The sequence below is a fragment of the Pyrus communis genome, chromosome 7, assembly GCF_963583255.1.
Source record: "Pyrus communis chromosome 7, drPyrComm1.1, whole genome shotgun sequence".
In the NCBI taxonomy this organism is placed as follows: Eukaryota; Viridiplantae; Streptophyta; class Magnoliopsida; order Rosales; family Rosaceae; genus Pyrus; species Pyrus communis.
Window position 1 is genome coordinate 28,844,366 of NC_084809.1, and position 25,228 is coordinate 28,869,593.

A 25,228-nucleotide genomic window follows, 5' to 3' on the forward strand; every position below is an offset into this window, starting at 1 on the left:
TTTCACATATATACATGATACTTACATTAGCCTCAATATAAGCATCCTGTTGCAAAAATCAAATCCCGAAAAGTTTAGAGTTTCTTCTTTATATATACTACAAAAACTGGCATAGAACCCATTCCCGAGTTCTAACCGCTCCCTTCTCCCTTGGGTCAGGGATTTTCGTTATCCTTAGTCCCTACACGTACATAACTGAAATAACCTCTTAATTTGTCCAGCATTCAGAGCTTAAGGCGGAAACTGAATGCCAGATCGTTTTATCGTACTGCCAACTGTACATAACTTTATTTTACACTAATGATATCATTTTTCGACCCTAAGGTTATTACATAGATGTCCTAGTTCAGGCCTCGCGTACATCCATGATGTGAATTTTATATCAGCCACAGAAGTGCAGTAGAGGTAGGACCTAAATGTTATAAGGAAAAAAGTACCGCCTGCAGATGGAAAGAGAGGGTTACATATAACAGAAAAATTAATCAAGAACTCAACAAAAACGTTATTGCTTGTTGAACATATCCATGTAAAGAATTCATGCGATCAATGCAGTACAAATGCATGTTTTGTGGGTTTCAAAAGTAAGATGAAAAATGGAGGACCTATAGTCAAGAAGGCATCCTCTGAATAATTCAAATCGAAGCAATTGGATATCCGACTCACCCAATACAATACAAGAAATACATGCTATAGTCAAGACTCAATACATTACAAGAAATACACACACGCAGAGTTAATTCATTTACATTTAGTAGTATGCACGCAGTTTTTCCCTTTTTTCCGACAGCAATTTATATCCATGATTCAGAGAAAATCAATTGCTTATAATAAAAGGTTTTAACTTTCCTTCTTTCCTTTGTATTTTGAAAAGGAACAATTTTATTAAAAAAATATTTGCAATCAGTGAACAACCAGAAGCCAGATACAAGGGGAACTAGCAGAAATCATCATCCGCTGCCTCCCAGTCTAGCAAGATAGTCGAAAGTGAATAATCCCTGAACTGTGACAAGACCGAAGCCCAAAAAGAAGACTAGAGAGAATAATTAAGGGGTATTGTATTGTAAATAAGACCAAATAATTAGGCTCAAACGGAGGAAGAAAAATTAGAGAGATTGGCTGGTTTGTGGGGATGCAAAGTGGGCTCTTGGCCTGTCAAGTATTTGGGTCTTGCTTTAGGACGTAATCCCAGAAATATCTCCTTCGGGAACCCGATTGTGGAAAAAGTCCAAAAAAGATTGCAAAGCTGGAAGTGTGCCTTTCTTTCAAGAGGGGAAAGATTAACTTTAGTTCAGTTGATGTTAGGAAGTTTACCAATTTATTTTCTATCTTTGTTCAAGATTCCTAAAGGAGTAGTCAGGAATCTGGAAAGCTTAATGCGGCAATTCTTATGGGTTGGTGTTGGTGAAGATAAGAAAGATCACCTCATTAATTGGGATACAATTTCAAAACCGAAAGAGGAAGGAGGTTTAGGTATTGGCAATCTATTGGTAAGAAACAAAGTTTTGTCAGCTAAATGGTTATGGCGTTTTCCAGTCGAAGGTGATTCCATCTGGCATAAAGTGACAATGGTTAGGATTCCAAGATAGTTCGGTTTGGACAAGTAGAAGTCTTGGAAGGATATTACCCAAGGGTATAGTTCTTTTCTGCCATTTTGTTCTTGGTAAAGTAGATCGAATTGAAGAAAGTTGAGGTTCTACTATAAAACCAATTGGCAATATAGGAAGTAGTCCAACTTCTTATAAGTCCATGCAAGGTCCCCTCTTCCATATCAATGTGGGACTCATTCTCAACATACCCCCTCACATGTGGCGAATTTTTGAGTCTAACATGCGGACAACACAACGGGGTGACGTGGAGCACATGTGGCCTTTTGGCTTCACACGTGGGACAACCTACTCTGATACCATGAAGAAAGTTAAGGTTCCACCATAAAACCAATTGGCAATATGGGAAGTAGCCCAACTTCTTATAAGCCCATGCAAGGTCATTTCTCACACATCAATGTGAGACTTATTCTCAACACAAACTAGATTTTGGGAAGACATTTGGCTGGGCTAAAGATCTTTACAAGTCTCATTTCCTAGGTTGTTCAACTTATCTAGATTTCATAACAAGAGTATTTCTAATGTGGCTAGTTTTGCTGAACATTCTTTGAATTAGGACTATGTGATTCGAAGGAATTTGCGTGACGTGGAATTAAACGAATTGTCATCTTTCCTAACAAGTTTGGATCGGGTTAGCATTCACCCCTCAAGGATTGATGCAAGAAATTGGATACTTTACTCTTCAGGAAGCTTCTCTATTAAATTTTACTGCGATTATCTTCTCAAAAGCTGTGCTGATAGGGTATTTTAGGCTTATGGCCTGGTTTGGAAATCTAAAGTTCCTAATAAAGTGAAGGTCTTTACTTGGTTAGTGGCTCATGGGAAAATTAACACTAGTGACATGCTCCAAAAACGGCAACCTAGCTCATGTCTACATCCTGATTGGTGCATTTTATGCAAGAAAAGTTCAGAGTATGTTGACCACCTGTTTCTTCACTGTCCAGTGGGTTTAAATCTCTGGTTGAAGTTGTTTAAGGAGTATTACTTGGGTCTTACCCAGACATTATTATTCTCTTATGGTAGAGGAACATAAATTATCAGGAAAGGGGAAGAAAATAAAGGTCTTACGGGGATGTATAGTTTCAGCTATTTTTGGGGTCATTTGGATGTAAAGAAACAAGCAGATTTTTTTAGGACAACGAAGGCAGTTGAAGGGAGGATATGTGGGATAATGTTCGGTGGTCATCTCTGTGGGCTGCGGTTACTTCAGAATTTAGAGATTTCTCTTTTTCAGAAATTTGGCGGAACTGGAATGTGGCTATTTGTTAGTCTTGTGTTGTTTTTATAGTTTCTAAATGTCTGGGTGATGGTAGGCGAAAACTCGCCTAGACATGGTCGAGGCACACCTTAAGGTGGTTGACCTAGCGTTCCTAAATCCATCAGAGATTATCGAAGTCAAAAGGCTGTGTCCTCTGGTTTATGACTGTTGTAGTGCGGCGGCGTCTTCACGAAGACGACGAAGAATTTATTTTTTTAAAGACTTGGTTCAAAACGTCGTCGTTTTGGTCAAGTCTTTAAATGTTTTTTATATGACTTGGCCCAAACGACGTCGTTTTGCCCAAGTCTATATTTTGTTATAACCCTAAGTAGTGCCCAGTTATTTTTTATTAACCCACAGTAGTCCCCAATTATACCCACATCAGTCCCCAATTATTTAGGTCTTGTAAGGCTTCGCTTCACGCCTCAAGGTTTTTGCCACGCGGGGGGGGGGGGGGGGGGGGGGGCTATTCATGAAACGCCTCACCTACGCCTTCGCCTTTTAGAACATTGAAATCAATGGTTGTTTTTAGCCTTTAAGAAGGTACTGATTCAACCAACAATATGGAAGTGCAACCTTTAATTCCATTTGAACAATCTACAATGGAGAAGACATCTAGTCTATTTATGAAACGCCTCCCCTAAACCTTCGTCTTTTAAAACATTGAAATCAATGGTTGTTTTTAGTCTTCAAGAAGGTACTGATTCAACCAACAATATGGAAGTGCAACCTTTAATTCCATTTGAACAGTCTACAATGGAGAAGACATCTAGTCTATTGGATAGGCAAGATTTAATTCTTCCAGCGAGTGACATTCCTTGTCCTCAGGATTCCAGCGACATTGTTCCCTATGTTCCTCTTGCCGTGCAACAAACTTTTGAGGATGTTGAAGTTAAAGATGTACCACTGCTTGTCTTTCAGTTTCTTCCATTGAAAAGAAAGTTAATTTGGTCATGCTAAATATCAATTTGCAGTTTGCAATATTCTCCGTAAATAAACAACAATTTGTCATGAATTATTTTTTGCTACTGTCACACATAGTTGGCAAAACAGAAACTAGAGTCCTATACAATCTTCATCTCCCTGACGTCAAGAATTATCCGTTTGATAACGGCTAGGGTTCAAGCTCCTCACCAAACTCGACGGAGTCGCTTTTTCAAGCGGGGGAGAAAAATGCGGAACCAAAGTGCAGGCTTAAATCAATGGGTGTTTTAATCTTTTACTCTTTAGGGTTTTTAGTATTTTAATATCCAGGGTTTTAGTCTTTGGACTTCCTTCTTTATTAAGATTCTTTTCAGTTTGTGTAGGATTAGATTTAGTTTCTATTCTATATTGATTAGGATTTCTTTCCTAAAATAGGTTTACTTTCACGTGTCCATTAGGTTTAAGGCTTTATAAAGATCCCTTGTAGTTCAGATTAACAAACAATTAAGAGTTTATGAATAGAAAGCGGTGGGATTGTTTTGGTGAGAGGCGAAGAACGGGTTGGACGCCCCTGGAGTGATTCCAGTTATCCTTTATTGTTGCTTTAATCTACGTCTTCTTTGTTTTCACTTCTGCTAAACAATCTAATTTTCGCTTCTGCAAACATTCATTTGTAATAAATTAAAAGAAAAGGAGGACAATGCTACTTCAACCTACCTTAACGCTTTGATCCCCATGTCCATGAGATATGCTCGTTGCTCATCCTCAGCATCAGGGAACTTCTTGAGTTCCTTACTATAATAAAGAATGTCATCTCGCAGATGTCCCGCACCTGCACACCTTTTAATTGAAGAAACAAAGTCAGAAACATCAACAATAAGAGCCAATTACTAGCACCTGAAGGTATGTTAAGGGTCATTAACTCCGCGCAAATATAAAATAAACTAAAATCGAGAAAGTGCATGATTAAACAAATGAAACACAATCTGTCCAGCATAGAAGCACAATTTTTCTTTTTTAAGTTGACAGAGACATGGGTTATCTGCTTATATGGCACAGCCAACCCTCCAATTTTCTACACTACTAATTCGTAGACCTGCTTTTACATTTCAAGACATCACCTGATGCTTAGACAAGTAGGAAGCACCATAAGGAGAGAATTCTCCGTGGACTTTTTAATATATAAATACCTTTCTATAACAATGTCAACTTCTGCTTTGCTCTTAGGACCGTATACAAGAACTCTTGTAAGGCTTAGTATGTCTTGGTAGTCACCCATCCCCAGAGCTTCTTCATCAGAAGCTCGAGAAGGCAAATCCTCTTTAGGTTACACAACAGGTTCATTCTAACCAATGGTTGTGGATCCTTTGGTAGGGAGTTTGTTTCTGCACCAGTTCTGATACAAATAATAGCCATTGCATATGCAACTCCTCCAAACCTTGTGTGCGATACAAAAAGGTAACTCCCTGCAGAACTATAGATAAAAGTTAATTTTACTGAATTTAGAATTATTAAATTCATAAATAAATTCACAAATTGAACAGCAAAGCAAGGGATGAAGCAAATTCAGCTTCTTACAAAACTCATGAACTGCAATAATGATTTATACCAAAGAACCTCAATAGTAAAAAACAAAAAGAGAGCAAAAATTGGAAGTATATCCAGATGCCGGAAGTGGTGTATTAGTACAAGACCTCTGAGTGTTTTTCACTTAGAAAAATATAAATAAACTCCTGTAACATGTTTGTGGTATCATGATGAGGACAAAGCCCTTCAGTATGTTGAAATATAAGTGCTTTTAGCGGAATAAATTTGTATTTAGTTTCAGTTTACAGATTTAAATGTGAGCCATTGGATTACATTCCAATTGGACAGCTAAGATGTAATCTTAGAGTTAGTGATTTGGGTTGACACATGTAACTATCTTATAGGGTAGATTGCATGAATGGTTGGATTTGAGTTTTGTATTATAGAGAGAGAATCTCTCTAACGGTAATATACCTCTCGCACGTTTTGTGTGAGGTGAGAGAGTGAATGAATGAAAGCAACTTTCTGTGAGAACCTTCTCTTTGCACCTCTCTGAGATTTTTCCAGAAATAATCATCACCATATTCGATTCATTCCTTACCACAGAGATCATAGTCTCTGAGATTCTAACACAGTACACAACTTTGTTATTGTAATGGAGGGCAAAGATATAATTCCCAAAAGAAATAATGGTGTCAAGAGTACTTGCTAATTTACATCTATAAATTTTATTTCACAATTTTCATGGTTTGGTATAATTTTTGTTAGTTTTAACAAAATATATCTTTAGTGGTATCGCCAGTTACAGATGGAATCATACAAAGTGCGGATACTTACTCATCTATGTAGTATTGAATTGCATCCACATCAGAAGATAAAGCCTCTCTTTCTCTAGTTAATGGTATTCTCCTGTATGCAAAATTATAACCCTCATCTTTCAAAGCAGTAATACTTCAGCTGGTGTCTTCACATCATCTGCAAAGATGCTTTCTAAGTATCCTATGACACTGAACTGGTTCAAAGCTGGGCTATATTCTTCCCGGTGTAAAAGCATACGGCCACCAGACTGCCTGACCTCAGATAGTATATCTTCTTTTAGTCGTGCTTCCATGTGTTCCACCTGCAAATGTTCCGTTGAATTTGAAATTGGAGTTTACAGTTAGCTTAGGAATTGTACTTGAAATATGAAAGGAAAAAAACAAAAATATTGGTGCACACCACTGGGCCTGTGATTCCCACATGCTTGAGTGTATCAACAGGTTTGTTTAACTCCCGTAGAACAAATGATGTGCCATTAATGTAGACAACTACTTCTTCTCTCAGATCAGTTAAAATCACTTTTTGAGCAGCAGATCCTTCTGCTTTGGGTTTGGCACCTAAATATGCTAACATCTCTTTGGCACCAAGAATTGTCGGTGTAGCCATGCTATACACAGGATATCCATCCACCTGATTGAAACAAAAATAAAATTAGGCTAAAAAATAATTATAATCCAGTAAAGCTTATATAAAAAATATTTATATACGCCAATGTAAATATATGGGATCCAATATGATAAAGAAAAATATACTGGTTCATGCAATCAGTAACTCTGAGTGCCGGAGTTAGCACTTCAACATATCATTAAGTGTAGCCTTTACGCAAAACCATTATGCACTATCTATGACTTGCTTGGGAGTGCTTTTGGCAGCACCTAAGGAAATGCTTCCAAATTAATAAGTTACAACTTACCAGCAATTGGGCGCGTAGAAAAATCTTACGGCATGTTTAGAATTAAAGAACTACCGACAAAAAACATTGAGTAAAACCGCTATCTACAAAATCACTCCAGAGAATTATCTTGAAAAAACTATTCTGATTCTTGTGAGGAATTTTTTTTCAAGGATGCAGGCAAGTGTAAGTAAACAAATCCATGCTTAACAATCATTAGTTGGTATCTGTTTGAAGGTTGTAGCTTTCGATGTAGTTGATGCATGGTTGAAACTGTTTCCCATTTAATTGTCGTTTCCATTATTACCACTTAAAAAGCCAAATGCCTTGAAATGTCTAGAATCCCTCAAGTATGACCTAAAACGACAATTAACTTAATTACTCCAAGATGGATGCTGTGTTGTCTATTTGGTAGCTAAGGATTACTCTTGATGCATTTTGTCTCTTATATAGGGAAGTACTAGTTATGTTAATATAAACTAGACTAGACATATATCCAAACTTTTTAACCTAGAGAAAAACACAAGTATAGTAATCAGTGAATGCTTGCAGAATTTTGTCCCATTGATAATAATTCAATAAAGATTATAATATGAATAACGCCTTAAAATTATATTATATATACTTCAAAAAACTTGTCCCCTTTATCTTGTTGAACCCGAAAGGAGCAGAGAAAAGAAGGCTTCTTTATATGGAAAGGTGAGTTCTTTTCTTTTTCCTGCTCTTTCTTTTACTCTTTTCCCCTTAAATGGTGGTAATCATAAACATTAAATAAACCCTAGCCTCTATCTCATGAGTTTAAACAAAAAGAAGCAGAGAAAAGATGGCTCTTATGTGGCTGGCTTAGAAATAATTTTTGAACATTACAAAGTAGCCCCTTATTCTTGCTTTAAAAACCACGACCTCCATTTGAAGGAAAATTGCAGTACCTCTGTTGTATCTGTGTGACATATCAGAAAGGGCCGTATATGGATGGATTGCTAGCCAATTTTCTTAAGTATCTGTGCGACATAGCTCACATCGTAAAACACCACTGCCAATATCCCAGGCGTTGATTTTTTTCTTTTCTTTATTTAGTCGTCTTATAATCTATTTCATTTCCTATATACGGTTGTGTTGTTTTTTCTTCCTACCAAATCTCACACTACTTTCCACAATTTTTATCCCCCAAAGACGCTTGAAAATTTCCCTGAAATGTGAAAGTATTGTTGCTGGTGCAGAACCCCAGCACCTCGTTTCCCCTTCCTGCTCCTATTGACCTATCAATGTTCTATTTGGTCAGATTAGTGTTCCACATGCAGTATGTCAACCTTGCACCCCAATCCATAATAAATATCCAGGTGGTTTTGGGGTTGGTTACGTAACCAGAGAAAAAATTCACGTGTCAAGAACAACGGGTACAAATATTCCACATCATCCAAACATAATGCGTCCACGTATTTGTCTCAGTCCCAACACGTGCGGTTGAAAATGTAACTCTCAGATCCAATAGGTGAGGGTTGGGTGCTCTAATTTTACCACTATTCTTCCAAATTCCGACCCCACTGCAAGTTTTTCTAACTTACCATATGTCAGGTTAAAGGATAAACCATTTTCCAACCCTGTTAACTTATATTAAATACATCATTGAGCATGACGAACACCTAAAACCAGAAGACGACCTCCTGACTCGCTTCACCTCAAATATGTAAATTTAAACATATAAGTTTGTATAAAATCAACCACATGGAGTAATGCTGTTACACACATTACATACACTCCATCTGTAGCCTTATCCAATTGAATAGAAAACTTAAGATCCCTACTAATCTATTGCGCAGGAAGAAATACAAGCATACCTTAAAAACATGTGGTGCACCATGTATTTGTATGTGACTAGACGTCCTTTGACCTGGAAAGAAATACATTTTAAGTATAGAACCTTTCCCCAAAACCGAACCACTACGGGCCTTGACAATGGCCTCCATGACAGCATCCCCATGCTGGGACTCAAGTGGTGCTCTTAACTCCTCCTGAATTCCACAAAAAAATAAAAAGGCAAAAATTATATCCATCCCAAAATAAAGAAATATCAACCAAGCTATTAGAGTAAGCTTGCCACCCAAAAAATAAAAATAAAAAACGAAAAAAAAGTCTCTAAGCCAAAAGTACAAGGAATTTACAGGGACAGTTAAAAAGCGTCCAGGTCTTAGTCTTATGTTCCATTTCATTGTTTGAACCTCCGGTCGCTGATGCAACCAATTCTTAAACGTCATCCTAGATTCTCCTTGCCCACAAAATCCATCAAATGCTTCACTTCCCAAGTATGCTGCAAAAGCAATTAAATGGAAGTAGCGCTCCAAGTACTCAGCACCACGATTTAATGCCACCCTCCTAGCCCTTGGCTCAACATGTTGTTGATTGAATACCTTTCTGTACTGCAGAACAGCTTGACGTATGTTCTGTAGAGCAGAGCATCTATCAATTATAGCATCAAGGCTTCCCGGCATTCCACCCCATTATCAAATAATCTTGTTATTTTCCACAACAAGAGGATGCCATTCATGCCGAATACACGGCTTTGCTCCTTTTCATTTCTAAAATTTGTAACACTGGAGGTTGATGCAGCACTACTACCTCCAGTTTCTTCACCACTTGAGCTACCACCATCCACTTCTTCAAGGGTAATATTGTCAACCAGGATTTTGATAGGTCTCCCGTAGTCAATTTGGAGTTTCAAAAGGCAAGCACTTACCGTACCTGTAGTTGTCCTTCCTCTACCCATCTGTGAATATTAAAGGAAGAGAATAAAAAGATCAGGAGAAAGAAAATAATAGAAGGCAAAAGAAAAATACTACAGATTGGTTATGAAAAAATTTATTGTCTCCTTTCACGCATACAGAAAAGAAGGAAAAGGGAAAGAATTAAATGTCAACCTGGCAATTGAAAACAAAAGCAGTGTCCTTGGAAGCAGAAGCAATATTAATAGCCAATGTGTCAAAATCAGAACTTTTGGGAGCTTTACCATCAGTGATGGGTACACGTGCATACTTAATGGGAAAACCATCTTCCTCCAAACCTTTAAAAACCTCTACCGGGGTCTGAATAGCCTCAGAATTTACATGCTCCCGCATCAAATATTTGCCCATCATCCATTTCATGAATAACCATTATGGCACCCCCATAATGCTCAGCTTCTCGCAAGATATCTTCTTTTAACCGAGCTTCCATCCTCTCCACTCTCTCACGATCAATACCCTGGAAGAATAGATCTTAGTTTCAATATCTCCCTCAAAAAGGAACAAAACAACGCCAGTTGTACCAATGATGACAGTTGTAATTACGTCTTGGATTTGTACTCTTGTATGGGTCTTAGATGCCACGTTCATGCTAGGATACTTGTCTGCTTGAAACCCCAAATGTGCCTAGGTTGAGGTCCATATTCTTTTTACTCTTGTTAAAGTTCAATGGAGTTAAAGTTCTGAGAAGAGAGCCATTTACTCTTTCCCATTTGCAGTACAAACTCTCATCCATAACTGTACAGACATCTGTCTTGATATGATAAAAAAAATTAAAATTATGGACTGGCTGACTGGTGCAATAAAAGCTGGACACTGAGCGACGGTGTTGGTAATAATTCTTTGTATTTCAAAAATAAGTATGACTTGATGAAAGATCAAGGGAAGAAACGCTTGTTATCTGGAGGTGGGAGGCTTAGTCTTGTGCAATTTTCTTTTTCCTGTTTAGTAACTGGACATATCCAAGATGATAACCCTTGGTGTATGCTTTTCGCAGATGATATAGTGTTGATAGATGAAACGCAAGAGGGAATAGACGCAAAGCTTAACCTTTGGCGGAAAGTGTTGGAATCTAAAGGTCTTCACTAAGTAGGTTAAAGGTAGAGTATATGGAGTGCAAGTTTAGTGGGAAAAGGGGTCCAAATGATATAGGGGTGAGGATTGGAGACCAGAAAGTACCAAAGAGTGAGCGCTTTCATTATCTTGGATCTATCTTGCAAAAGAGTAGAGAATTGGATGGATATCTCAACCATAAAATAAAAACTGGATGGATGAAGTGGAAGAGTGCATCAGGTGTATTGTGGGACTAATGACTGCCACTAAACCTCGAGGAAAAAATTTATAGGATGGAAATAAGGCCATCAATGCTTTATGGCACAAAATTTTGGGCAGTCAAGCATCAACACGTGCAAAAAATGAGTGTAGTGGAGATGAGAATGCTTCGTTAGATGTGTGGGCATGTGAACCGAAGACCTACAAATGCTCTAATTGGAAGGTGCGATCATGAGACAACAGGGTCAAGGCAAAAGGGGTAGAGGAAGACCTAGGAAGACTTGGAAAGAGACTCTAAGAAAAAACATGGGGTACTTGGAGCTAACAGAAGACTTGCGCAAAACTGAGCGCATTGGCATTCTAGAATTCATACAGCCAACCCCATTTAGTGGGATAAGCTTTTGTTGTTGTATTAACGAAAGAGGTTCTGGAAAATTCACTAGCATAACATGTCTTTGTCCAAAATTCCAAATCGCGTGCAAAAGTAAACAAGAAGCTTATTAGAGATCTTCTAGTGAAGGGCATAGAAGAAGGGGAAAATGAGCACATGGTGAAGTGGGAATTGGTTTTAAATCTATTGGAATAGCAGGACAAGACTGGGGGCGGGAAGTTAGAGTCAATGTGGTATTGCTAGGCATTATAATATAAATATTATGGAAGTGGTCTTGGAGCAAATCCTTTTGCCATGCTGTCCATAGGAGTAAATATGGTCCTGATGCCAGCGGGTGGTTATGTTCATCATTACCCTGCATGGGAGACTCTGCTGCTGAACCCCGTCATGCAGGTATAGCATATGTAAAGGATAATATTTTCTTTTATTCCCATAACATGCTTATGTTCTCAAACAATGAATTACACCACTCTTCAGGCAACAGAAGCATCTCATGATGCCCAATTATCTGGCAAGATAAATATAGCTAGGCAAATCTTTTGACAGTACAAAGATGATTAAAGTACCATGCAAAGTGCAAGTTATTGATGTAATCTAGACTTATACTGCAAGGAGCAAAATGTACTCTCCCACAGCATTTATGGTATGATCAAACAACTGAGTATAAACTACTAAACCAAAGTGTCTGATGGTTTAAGTGAACTCCAAGCAACAAGTACTATTTCATATTTTATTTCCATGAAATTATATAAAGAGGTGACATAAAAGGTAAAACTAAGAAAAAATATTACCGTGTAGTCGTGTACTTGAGCATATTTTTGTAAGGCCTTTCAACCTCGCGAAGTACAAATAGTTTTCTGTTGATGTAAATAACAGGTTCTTCTCTCATATTATGCCAAAAAACTGGGTGGTCATCTTTGGAGTTACCAATGCTTTGGATGACAGATCGTATACCATCAGTTGTTGGATTTGCAATTCCATAAACTGAAAATCCAGGGACCTCTCGGAAATTAGGGGCACCATCCACTCTTTCTGGTAAATTTTGGTTTTGACAACCAGGACAGTGGTCACTTTTCAGAACTGTTTGGCTACCAAGAACCTCACCCTTTCTCAAGGTGGCAACTACACCCATCTCACAAGGCCGACCATCAGCAGATTCAGCAATCTTCTTTAAAGATGGCTTCAAACTGGCATATCCAAGTGCACCCATTGGATCTCTTCTCAGAAGCCTACAACCAAGAGGAATCAAAGCAAAAGAACTTAACCAGATAGTGTCCCAATAACTAAGTGTGCTAATTTCATTTATTCCATGAACATAAAGTAATCATTAACCAAGTTTCATCTCATTTGTACATTAGCAGACAAGAAAAAAAAACCAAGAAGATGGTACAAAAAAGAAAGGAAAAGTCAAATGCTAAGCCTGTTATTTTTACCTGCGAACGATACTATACAGTTCAGGCCTAGCTTTCATCCAGTCGGCAAAACTACTATAATCAATGGAACTAGAATGAAGGGCTGCTCCTTCTGAATGAATGTACACGGTAAAGCATATAAGGAAGTAGTGTCGTTCCAAATACTCCACGAAAAATGAAAGTGATGCCTCCCTTTTCATCTCATCTGGTTGGTGCATAATACTATTGCAATAAGTGGGAATTGCTTCACGTAAGTTCTGTACTTGGATTCAATAGACAGAAACATCACAACTCTAAGATAAAACATGAACAACTTATATGAAGCAATAAAATCATATATTCAAAAAGGAAAAAATAAATTTGAACTTTCATGGAAAAGTAAAACATGTACTGAGATGCCATTCAGTAAAGTCAATCAATAAAGGATTGAAACTATACCTGCATAGAGGCACACTTGTCAATAACTTTATCCACTTGTCTCTTTCCTTCAACACCACCCTAAAGGCACGTTGTTGATTAATAAAATACTTCGGAACATCTTAACTATTTAATACAATAATAGGCAACAAAAGAAGATATCAAATACCTCTAGTACCTGAATCAAGCTTCTTATGACCGCATATTCACCACTACGAATCGAATCTTCTGAGCTTGGAAAATTGTCAGCAACAATTTCACTGGATTCAGAAATTTTTCCAATTGAATTGGTTCTTGGAATACCTATTTTATTTGAAAATAATATAAAATGAAGAAATCCTTAAAAGCATAACAAGCCACAATGTAAACCAATAAAGGACTTGAAATTCTCTAAATTAAAGACACCCTAAATAACTGAAATTATTGTAAACATGCCCAGGACTCTCACAATAACCCAGCAGAAAATGCAGACAATGGTTTATTTTTCAATGGAGGAATTTGCTAATGGTAAGAGAAGCTTTTGGTATTTCAGAAAAATAATAATAATAATAATAGAGTTGGGTGTTCAATGGCAGGGATAAACACTCAAAAGATGGAGTTGGTCTCGGTTTTGATATGTGAGGTCTGGAGGTGGCCTATAGCACATTTGGGATTATCTTTAAATGACAAGGCAACACAGAGGCAATTAGCGTTTGGCACCCTGTTGCAGAAAAAATGTGGAGAAGAAGTTAGATGGTTGGAGGCTTGGAGCAAAGAATTTTGTTGCATGGGGGTAGGTTGTAATCCAATCGGTTTTAAGCACGCACCAATAATCACCTTTTGGTTTTAGTGTGAGCAAGAGGCTAAAGAGAGCAATGAGGAATGTTTTGTGGGAGGGAGTGGAGAAGAGAAAAATAGATCATTTGAGAAGATGAAAGTAATGGCTTGGGTGAAGGAAACCGGAGGAATTTGGTTAAGGATTATGAGGTGCTTGGAAAATGGTTTTCAAGGTTTCGGTTAGAGAGCAATTCCTTCCATATGCTGTCCTTATATAATATGGGCTTTATGAGAGTGGTAGGGATCCAGCTTTGTGACAAGAGCCTCAAGTTGAAGTCCTTGGAAAGATAATTTTAACGCCTTCTTTCTTTTTGTTCTAATTGTTGTTTTGGGATGTGGAATGGGAAAAGCGTGAGGCTTTGGAAGAATGTCGGGTTCTAGAACCGTTTTGAACTATTGTTTCCTCATCTATACAGAACTTTGTGCAATTGTTTCTAGGTAATTGGACTGGAGAGGAATGTTAGGAATTGGCTCGTCAATTGTTAGTGTCCTATTTTGCTTAGGATTGTATTAGGAAAGCTAAGGTGCACAGATTCTTGTCCTACAAGGATTAGGAAAGAATTAAGTGGGTGTTCGACTGCAGAGCTAATGCACATATCCCAAGTGATGAAAGGTCCAAGCTCAAACCTAACTCTGCACACTGCATATTCTTAGGTTTTGAGAAAGGAGTGAAGAGTTTCAAGCTATGGGATATCATCAACAAGAAGAAGTTGTCAGCCGAGATGTTGTCCTTGATGAGACAACCATGCCTCTGAACAAAGCTGAGACCAATTGAATCCGATGCTTTTGGGGAAGAGGAAGAGCATCAACATCATTTACCAAGTAGGAATCAGGTGGAGCAAGAAACAGGGCAGATTGTAGACACTCCAGTCCGCTAGACATCCCAAAAGTTTCAAACTTCAACCCACAATTCACCTGAATTCCGGATATGTATAGCATTGGACAAACCCATTCGAACACAAGAAGAAACCTGACAGATTGGGGTTTGACCAAGAAGAAGTTAATTATGCTCTTAACATCAGTCAAGGAGATCCAACTACTTATCAAGAAGCTATAGCAAGTGATGACTGAGATAGTTGGATGAGTGCACTGACAAGAAATGGAGTCTCCTTACAAGAACTTCGTTTGGTAGTTGGTTCCTAAACCCATAGATTGAAAGTTAGCTGGATGCAAGTGGGTTTTTGGTAAAAAGGCAAGATTACATGAACAGGATGCTGTCAGATTTAAAGCAAGGCTTGTGGCAAAAAGGTACTCACAAAACGAGGGGGTGGACTATGATGAGATCTTTTCACCCGTGGTAAAGCATACTTCTACCATATTGCTTTTAATGGTAGCATGGCATGACATAGAGATTTAGCAGATGGATGTGAAGACTGTGTTTCTCCATGGGAATCTAGAGGAGACGATTTGTGTGGCAGAACCAGTAGGGTTTGTTGAGTATGGGAAACAGAACCTAGTATTGCAGCTTAGGAAGTCCATGTATGCCTCAAGCAATCTCCAAGACAATGGTACAAGAAGTTTGATTCCTTTATGCTGAAAATTAATTTTCGGAGATGCTTATATGACTGTTGTGTATACTATCATATATTCTAAGATGTGATGATCATGTTGATGTTGCTCAAGGCAAGTCTAGGATTCAAGACTTGAAGAAGATTTTGAGCGAGGAGTTTGACATGAAGGATCCAGAGGCTACACAAAAGATCCTTGGCATGGAAATTCAGAGATATAGGACCGCTGGACGAATCTGGATATCACAAGCCAAGTACACCCAAAAGGTTCTTGAGAAGTTCAACATGCTAGAAGCCAAGGCAGTTTCAATTCCTTTGGCGGCTCACTTTAGGTTAAGTTGGCAACAGTATTCAAAGTTCGAGAAAGAGAAACAAGCAATGGAGAAGGTGCCTTATACTAATGTCGTGGGCACACGACCTGACTAGCTAAAGCAATCAGTGTTGTTTCCAAGTACATGGCAAATCCAAGAAAGCAACATAGGGATGCAGTCCAGTGGATTTTGCTTTACTTGAGAGGTTCTTGGCGACAGCCAACAAGGGATTATGTTTGAGAAGCAAAAAGAAAATGCAAGGGTTTTGGGATAGCTGATTCAAGCATTGCTTGAACTTGATCAATCTCGTTGATTGATTTTGGTGGAGCACCTCCTCAGTTGAGATGAAATGAGGTGAGAAGAAGTTTGCCAAGGTGAAGGTTCTTGAAGATTTCCAGAGCTACTTCAAGAAGGGCGAATTAGAAAATATAGTCTTAGAGGATCAAATTGTTTTCCCAATTGAAGTAGTTTTTAAGGAGTGATTTTCCCAATTAGAGTTGGTTACCCAATTGGAGTTGTTTACCAAATTGGAGTTGGTTTCTCAATTGGAGAAGGATTCATACCTAGAGTCCAATTAGCATTATTAATCCTTATTGAAGAAGACCTTTATTATGTCTATATAAAGGGACTATTGTACTAGTTTTGAATTGGAGCAAAACAATAAGTTGTATACCACTCAAGGAGTTAGAGTGAGAGAAGGGCAAAGTATGTGCGAGAGAAAAGAAAAGCGATAAGAGTGTATTTCTTGTTGGGTTTTTTCTAGCCCATGATGAGTTGTCCTAAGTCTATTAGGGATTATAGCCTGGGAAGATTTAGCGGTTGTTCCCAATTGGAGTTAGTTACCCAATTGGAGTTGTTTACCCAATTGAAGAAAGATTCATAACTAGATTCCAATTAGGATTCATAATCCTTACTGAGGAAGACCTTTATTATGACTATATAAAAGGGCTACTGTACTAGTTTTGAATGGGGAGCAAAACAATAATTTGTATACCACTCAAGGGATTAGAGTGAGAGAATATTGTAAAGTGTGTGCGAGAGAAAAGAAAAGAGAGTGTATTTCTTGTTCTCGTTCTTTCAGGTTTTTCGTCAAGTCTTAATTCTAGAGACTTGGTAAGATTATTGATTGTACTCATTATTGATAAGGTGAAAGATTGTTGTTGCTGTCCCATGGATGCAGGCACATTTCACTGAACCACGTTAATTCTTGGTGTTATTTATCTTGGTTACTTTTGTTTTCGATTTCCCGAATTTGTTCTGTCTTCCCATTCTTAAACGCGATATTCTCAACATTTCTTATTCTTGTTTCAGGTTTATTGTCAAATCTTTAATCCTAAAGGCTTGGCAAGATTATCCTTTGTACTCATTATTGATATAGTGAAAGATTGTTGTTGTCGCCTTGTGGATATAGGCACATAAAGCTGAACCACGTTAATTCTTACTGTTGCTTATCTTGGTTATTTTGTTTTCGATTTCCAGTGTTTGTTCTGTTTTTCCCATTCTTAAACACGATATTCACAACATATTGAGGTGCAATAGTCAAGACTTGGTTTGACTAACCAAGGTGGAGATGTTAGGAATTGGCTCGTCAATTGTTAGTGTCCTATTTTGTTTAGGATTGTATTAGGAAAGCTAAGGTGCACTGATTCTTGTCCTACAAGGATTAGGAAAGAATTAAGTTTTCTAGTACAATTAGATTGAGAATCCTAGAAGCATAATTGGAATAGGAATGAAAGTGTACTTTCCTATCCTATATAGAATAGGAAACCAAATAAGAAAATAGGCATGTAAACCACACCTATACTTATAAATAGGGTGCCGCAAGGCTGAAAAGCAAGTGAGAAAACAGAGAGCCAGGAGAGGAGGAGGCATTATTTCTAGGGTTTGAAAAAAGTATTGTATACTATATTATTAATCAAAGAAGGCATGGTTTCTGTAGCCCGAACAGTATAAACCTGGTTTGTTTCTAGTTATTCTCTATTTTGCTTAGTCTATTGCCGGACACATCAAAAAGAAAGATCCAAAAGAGGAGAGTCAAAATTATAACAAGGATTAGCAGAATTTTTTTAAACTACAAAGGTAACGTACAGGAGAGCTCTTGGGAAGAAGTCAGGTTTCCCTGGGGACTTCTCTTTCTCAACCCTTTAGAATCTTTCATTTTTGTAATTTTATTGGACTGGAGAGCTGCTGTGGGATAGCTTTTAGAGTTGTATTACAGTGTAAAAGGTGTACTTTGGATTTGTCTTTTGATATTTGTATCATTTTCTTGCCGATCTCCACATTGATGTGTTTTGTGTAAAAGTGATGTTTAAAGTTTAGACCACTTGCTATTTTCTGTCCATATGTGTTGTTCTTGTGGTTGAGGTTGTTCAGGGAGGCTGGTTTGAGTTAGATGATTACAATTGTGTTGTCTTTGTGATTATTATCTTCTCATATCAGAAATCAAATAATATACTGTTTAAACTTGAAAGGGAAGGGTTGGAGAGAAAAAGGAGCATATGAGAAAATCATACTTTCATTAGAATAGCACAAATAAGCTCCTTCGCAAGAGAGATTAACCAAGTTTACAAGTTCTAGAACTACAAAATTCCTTCGGATGACCAAAATGAGTCAACGTCATAGAAGAAGTATTTAAGTGAATAGAGTAAGAGGATTACTGGAAGCTCTTATAGGGTTGAGGTATATCAAAATTTCAATCACCATTCCTGTTGTAGTTCACCCACGTCCCATTTGACAGTTAAAAATTATTTCTGCATTTATGTCAGCTTGAGAAATTTTATGAACCTGAATACAAAGAATAAATGAGTAAATAAAGCGCACGCATCAGAAAATGTAATTCAGCAAGGTGATAATATTCCATGACCACAAGACCACAAAAAGACCAACTCTAGGAGTGCAGCTCAATTCATGGGCATGCCAAGAACTAACCCACTCCAACCAATTTAGGTTGGGTTGGTCATGGTTCCCATCTTCTTGGACCCAATTGATTGAGGTCTGGTCCCAGGTTTTACCTGGCCTGATATGAATTGTGCTATATATACCGTTCGACGAGAAAATGAACTAACCAAAATATCAAAATCCAGCTCCTTAGGTGACTTTTCATCAGTTATAGGAACACGTTCATAGGCAACAAGGTATCCTTGTTCTTGCAATTCCTTGTAAACCTACAGAATAATAAAATAAATAAATTGTTTAATATTAAGAATACTGGTCGGTTTCACTTGTTCTCTCATTCCCATCTATGACAGTTGTTCCAATGAGATACCTCTAGTGGTGTCTTCACAGAATGACGTGGCACCGGTTCCCATTGATCCACCATCTGACCATCTGGCAGTTCATCAGTGAGAAGGATCTTATTGCCATATCTGCTATTTCAGTGTGAAAATAACGTCCGATATCATAGAAAGCAGGCGTGAGAAAATGTTACATTAATGTTACATACCTTGCAGATTCAATTAAAATATCTTCCTTTAACCGGGCTTCCATTTGTTCAACCCTAGCCCTGTTAATTCCCTGATGGTTTTTGTAAAGCCACAATCAATTTAGAAGGAAACATAAAATGTGGCTAATTAACATGTTGACATGTCTGTGAATTGCAATGCAAATAGCATTATGCATGTATTATAACTAGCAAGCCTCTATATTCCCTAATTCCCAACCCCAAAACAAAACATAACAAAACAAAACAAAACAAAAGGAGAAAGGTAAAAACAAAAGAACAAAAAAAACCCATCCTATTCTCCTCATTAAAGCAAGTACTAAAATCATAAGAAGCGCACTCAAAATTCAAATTAATGTAAGACAGACTATATTTTATAATACATAATGTTAGACGATGAAGTTATTCGTTCTGTACTTCTTAAGTAATGAAGGCAAGTATAATCATAGGATATGCCAAATTTGATGGTAAACTTAACAAAAAGCATACCGTATATTCAAGGTTGGAAAAGGGCCTCTCCAAGTCACGCAAAACAAAAGGGCACCCATTAATATAGACCACCTGTTTGAAGATATGGAGGAACATAAGAAAATGCATACTCAAGGATAAAAATTGTGTCAAATAAAAATATGAAAAATTAGAATAAGAGCTTTTGCAAGTCTAAGAGTACCTTCATATACCGATTAAGGAGTTGGACTAGACTATTTTAGATTAGTCCTATGTTTGGAAACATCTTGGACTAGATGGCCAATCTAATCCCTTAAAAAACAGAAGAAAAACATACACTCACATACACAAAAAGATTAACTGGTTGACCAGTGAGGAGAGGTGGGTTTACATGGCACTGAGAAAACTGGGGCTTAAAGAAACTTTCCCAATTGATACAACCAACAGACCCAGCTTATGGTACAAGACTTCAACTCATTCAGTCTGAAGTATCTCTCCACAATTCATTCCTTTCAAGCCCTAGCTTTCTCTTACTCTGTTTGTCCCTCTTTGGTGGGGTAAATAGGATGGTTATATCTGTTCCAATTCTCTCTTGTTTTTGTTGGGATTCTTCCATCCTCTATATATTTCTTTCTAGTGAAAACTTTGTATAATTTCTTACTATTTCTTTGATTTGGATCTGTATCTTTAGCTTATTTATTCTATGATGGGAAACAGATAAATGTTTGGATGATTTTGGTCAAATTCGAAAGGCTTTTGCTCAGTAAATACGTTTGGAACTTCAATGTTATGCATAATTTATTTTTGTTAGGAGTGGGCTTAATTTATTTAATTTTCTTGGCATTTTCCGGGGATTTTGTTGGGTTTTTTGTTCTATGGTAGTTTGGAATCACAAGGTCCGAAAGCCTATCCAGCGTTAATGTTTTTCTTTTCTACACTGTGTCAATTGAGTTCACAGATTTGTGGTATTGCCTACGTTAGGCAGCATAACAATTATGATTTTAGGTTTTTGATCAAGATGGTGTGTATTTCTTCAGTTTGCTTATGCCATGTACTATGTCGCACCTGCATTCATAATTGTTATCAAAACATTATCAAATTTCTGGTGCTGTTATAAGAGTTACTACTATCCAAGTTCTAAATGTTTAGTGTTGAAATTTTATTGACAAAGTTCATGTAATTTCCTTCAATTGTGTTATTAAAAGATGAAAGATGTTCTGCCTACTGTCGAACAATTGATGTAAGAACTTAGAACCAAGGATTGCCGCTTGGATGATATTTTCCCTTGATGAATCTTTTTCTCTAGACACTGAAACTAATAGTAGGGGTGAAGCAATTTCTTCTATTGTCGACCGGATACTGCCACATGTTTACCTATAATTGCGAGATATCCCCACCATCAGCCTCCAACAGAGCAAAAATGCTAGATTTGCACTGATCTTGAACCAAAATAGAAAGAAAGAGGAAGAAAAAGAAAGAATGATATGGTATAAGTGTTTTAAATCCCTCCACACAACACTAATAAGTGCACTAAATCCCTAACCAAATCAAATCAAAATCAAAACCAAATAAGCACTAATTAAGCTACCCATCTACTAAACCATAAATTAGGGCAGATATTTAGAGGAATCTTAAGATATCCGTAGATATATCCGTAAATCTGAAGACCAATATGATCTGTACAGTCAACATTCTCATTCTTTGGAAGAACTGATTGGTCATTGATTTAACTATGCATTACACTGTTAGGAGCAGAGTTAACAGAGTGTTCTCACTCCTTCATTATGTTGTCAAAAATGCAATTTCAGAAATTTTGTACAGTGAACAAAAACATGTATTTCTTGTATTGGCTTGATACTTTGTAATGTGTTTACTGTTTTGGCTACGACAATTAATCTGTGTATTGCTTATGGGATATGTATTCTCACCTTGGAATGATAAATAAATCATTTTCTTGAAGTGAATTGAAAGTATTCTTAACTAATTTGTGGGTTGTGCACATCATCTTTCAACCTCCAAAATTTATAATGTTATTCACCAAGAGTAATTTCACTATATCTTTTGAAAAGAATCTCATTTTATAGTTTCACTATTTAAAATAAGATATTATCGTATATCATTACTTTTTATTTTATAAAGAAACAATTATATTAAAGAAGAAAGAGGCAGCAAATACAGAAGTGGTGGAGAAGCAGACCACCCCAAAGCAAACTACGCTGCACTGAAGGGCTCTAAAACTCCTAACACAAACTAAAAGGTAGCCACCTTCCAATCTATCCAAATTAAGGGAAGAGAGATTCTCCATAATTAACGTATTTTATTATTCTTATTCAAAACCTGCTTATAGTTCACTTTGAATATACACCAAAAAGAGAACAGAAATATAAAGTTTATCTAGTTTCTTTGAAGAACACTGCACCAAACGTTTTATAGTACTTAGTCCAGTCCAAAAGGAAATAGTATTGCCAAATCAAATTCTATTAACTAAAAGGAGCATCTAAGTGTTTAACCTATCCTAAAGCCAGCCAGTTTCCCACCCTCCCTCACCACTTGGCTTTGCCCCGAGGACTTTAATGCCAGTTTGATTTGAATCCATACAGATATGCTTAAACGTACTAAGTAGCTCTCACTCCCTTTCTTTTCAAAATTTCAACAAAAGCAAAGAGAACAAAATATGAAACCTTTGAATTTCTAGGACAACTATGAGTCCTGCAGCATCAAAGAAGACTTCAAGGAATAAAGCTATACTGTTCCGCCTTAATTTAACGCTGTCAGAAAAAACAACTATAACTAAATGGAACTATAATGAAGGGAGGGTTGGTCTCAGTGAGGGAGTGTATCCCAACTTAGGTCCATGTCTGTCTAAATGATAAACCCTTTAGGCTCATATACATACTTGAGTCTATAGTGAACACCTTTTTTTCAGCCCAAACAAAAAAAAAAAAAGGAACCGAGAAATTCCTGCTTTGAAAACCCTAAATTTTTTTTCCACACCAACCATCCTCTAAACCACCTAAATAATTTAAGTCAGATCCAGGACGCACCATTAACCTTACAGTTTTCTGCCATCCTTTACAAGTCAGATTCAGATTCTTTAAAAGGTTGCCCCACCATATAAGAATAATTAGGCAGCAATACACGGTCTACCAAAACAGTATTTCGTAACAGAAGACAGATGTTGTGGGATAAAGTTCGTTTATGGTCTTTATTATGGTATTCGGTTTCTACAGAATTTAAAGAATCTTTTCCTCTATTTGGCTTCCTGGGAAAGCTGATATTAGTTAGATTTATGGAGTGTTCATAGCTCTTTCAATTTTATGGGGACTTTGTTTGACGTCTCGTTGATTGCTCTCTGCTTTTCTTTACTGACATCTTGTCCACTTGTGTAATTATATTGTCATATGAACAACATTTCATTTCATTAAAAAAAATAAAAAAAATAAAAAAAAATAAAAAGTGAAAATTCATCCCAGACTACGAAAAAGACAACTTTTGCAGAACACACCAGTTGGCATAATGGGCAACATTGAATGCTGTAATTACTACGGGATCAGTGAGGGGATGTAAACCAAGAGCTATTACTTAATGTATAGGCACAATATCATCAAAAACAGTTGAGATCATTAGCTTTTGATTGTCAATAGCTATAAATTTATAGTTTAGGTTTCTTGTTTATAAAATATTTTTCAATATTGACTTCGCAAAACTGTATTTAGTTCCAAATCCGGCGACAACATACTCGAGATTAAAATGTTGATACTTGATCATTATTATATTCTGAAAATGAGATTTCCTACAATAATTTAGTATTTTGGTTCTTAACAGTAAAAAATATGATGCACATTTTATAACTTAAATATGATGCTAGTCGATTGCACCAATTGTATTGTGCAACCTTTCAATATAGGAAAGAAAGAAATCAAACAGTGACAGGTACAAATAGCATGGAAACATTTAATTTACCGGCTCCTCACAAAGGTTAATCCAAAGAACTTGTGCTCGCTTCCCATCAATATGTTGAGCTCCAATATTGTTAAGAACATTCTGGATTCCACCGATTGTTGGAATGGCAACACCATGAACATGTTGCGAATCGCCCTATAAACCAAGAGGATAAATATGAAAGGAAAACAAATCAAACAACGGAAGGTGATGAGAAGGGAAATGACGTGAAACAATTGAGAGTGATTTAGAGAAGTTTCCATGTAAAACTCAAGTTGCATTAACACGAAGCATTGAGGATGCTACAATGAAAATATGTTGAACCTGATTACGGACAGATTTATATACCTGAGAACATGATGCATGTACGTGGTTGAAGAGGCAACTACTTGACAATGTACATTTTGTTGACAATGTACATTTTGTTGACAATGTACATTTTGTTGACAATATACATTTTGGTGACAACGCAAGTGAAGTTGTAAGTGCTAAGTATGTGTTTGTCTATATATGCGATGTAAGATTGTAGAATTGAAGCATTAAAATCAACCACTAGATTCAGTGGCCAGTCTAACAAACAAGTGCTTCCTAAATTGAATCAAAACAAGGAATGAACCCAAAATTGGTGGTTAATTTTAAGAGGAGCAAGAGGGAAGGAAAGACCTGGCGGTAATTGGGAGCACCATCGATGTGGGGAGACAAGCGTTTGTTCTGGCAGCCAGGGAAGTGGTCGCTCTTGAGAATGGTCTTCTTGCCCAGCACTGATCCACCTCTTAGTTTCATCACCTGCTCCGGCTCCTTTGTATCGACATGGCTCATTTATGTAATTTCTTTCTTGAGTTAGTCGTCGAAAATTGCCCACATACAACTAGAAGATGATGAATGGATGAGATTCCCTGACTACAGAGTAGAAGATATAGGAAACAAATCCAACAAAAAAAGAAACAAGGGAATCTATCCTCAATTGAGACACGGAGAGAGGGGTACACCTGAATTGAATTGAATTTACAAATAGGATAAGAGCTGGATTTTAATAATTACCTCCAACTCCAATCCAATCCAATCCTCAGTTTCTCATCTCATCTCATCCACTGAAACTGAAAATTAATGTCTCTCTCTTTCCTAAGACGCTTAAAAATAGAGAGAGAAAGAAAGTGCGAGCGAGGGAGAGGTATGGATGACGATGACGAGATGTTGATTCGTTGAGACTGAGTTGCTGAGTTGCTGAGTTGCTGCGAGTGCGATTGCGAGTGCGACATTTAAGATCTCCAGGGTCAAGTCAAACATAATTTATTCCGTGTTTTAAGAAATTAATGTTTTAATAAATAATACAAGATTATATTTCTTATCATTTTTCACCCTAATACCAAAGAGGCATATGGTTAAATAAAGTTCTTTGACAAAAAATTATCTTCAACCAATGACCAAATGATCAAACATAATTTATTATTTTAATTTAAAAACTACAACAA

At 37.1% G+C, this 25,228-nt stretch overlaps 1 protein-coding gene across 1 annotated transcript; it reads right to left on the reverse strand.

Annotated features, from left to right (window-relative positions):
- On the reverse strand, positions 1-24,955 carry LOC137738689 (uncharacterized). The gene is given in 24 exon segments (XM_068478166.1): positions 1-433; positions 2,320-2,325; positions 4,504-4,626; positions 4,977-5,130; positions 5,133-5,260; positions 6,151-6,262; positions 6,265-6,433; positions 6,532-6,762; positions 8,863-9,036; positions 9,187-9,503; positions 9,506-9,788; positions 9,940-10,132; positions 10,134-10,261; positions 12,240-12,693; positions 12,898-13,133; positions 13,315-13,374; positions 13,463-13,596; positions 18,586-18,712; positions 18,994-19,092; positions 19,194-19,293; positions 19,371-19,441; positions 19,857-19,928; positions 23,778-23,912; positions 24,420-24,955. Coding segments are annotated over 24 exon segments (3,789 nt in total). The 5' UTR covers positions 24,576-24,955; the 3' UTR covers positions 1-306.
- Between the last annotated feature and the right edge of the window lie 273 nt (positions 24,956-25,228).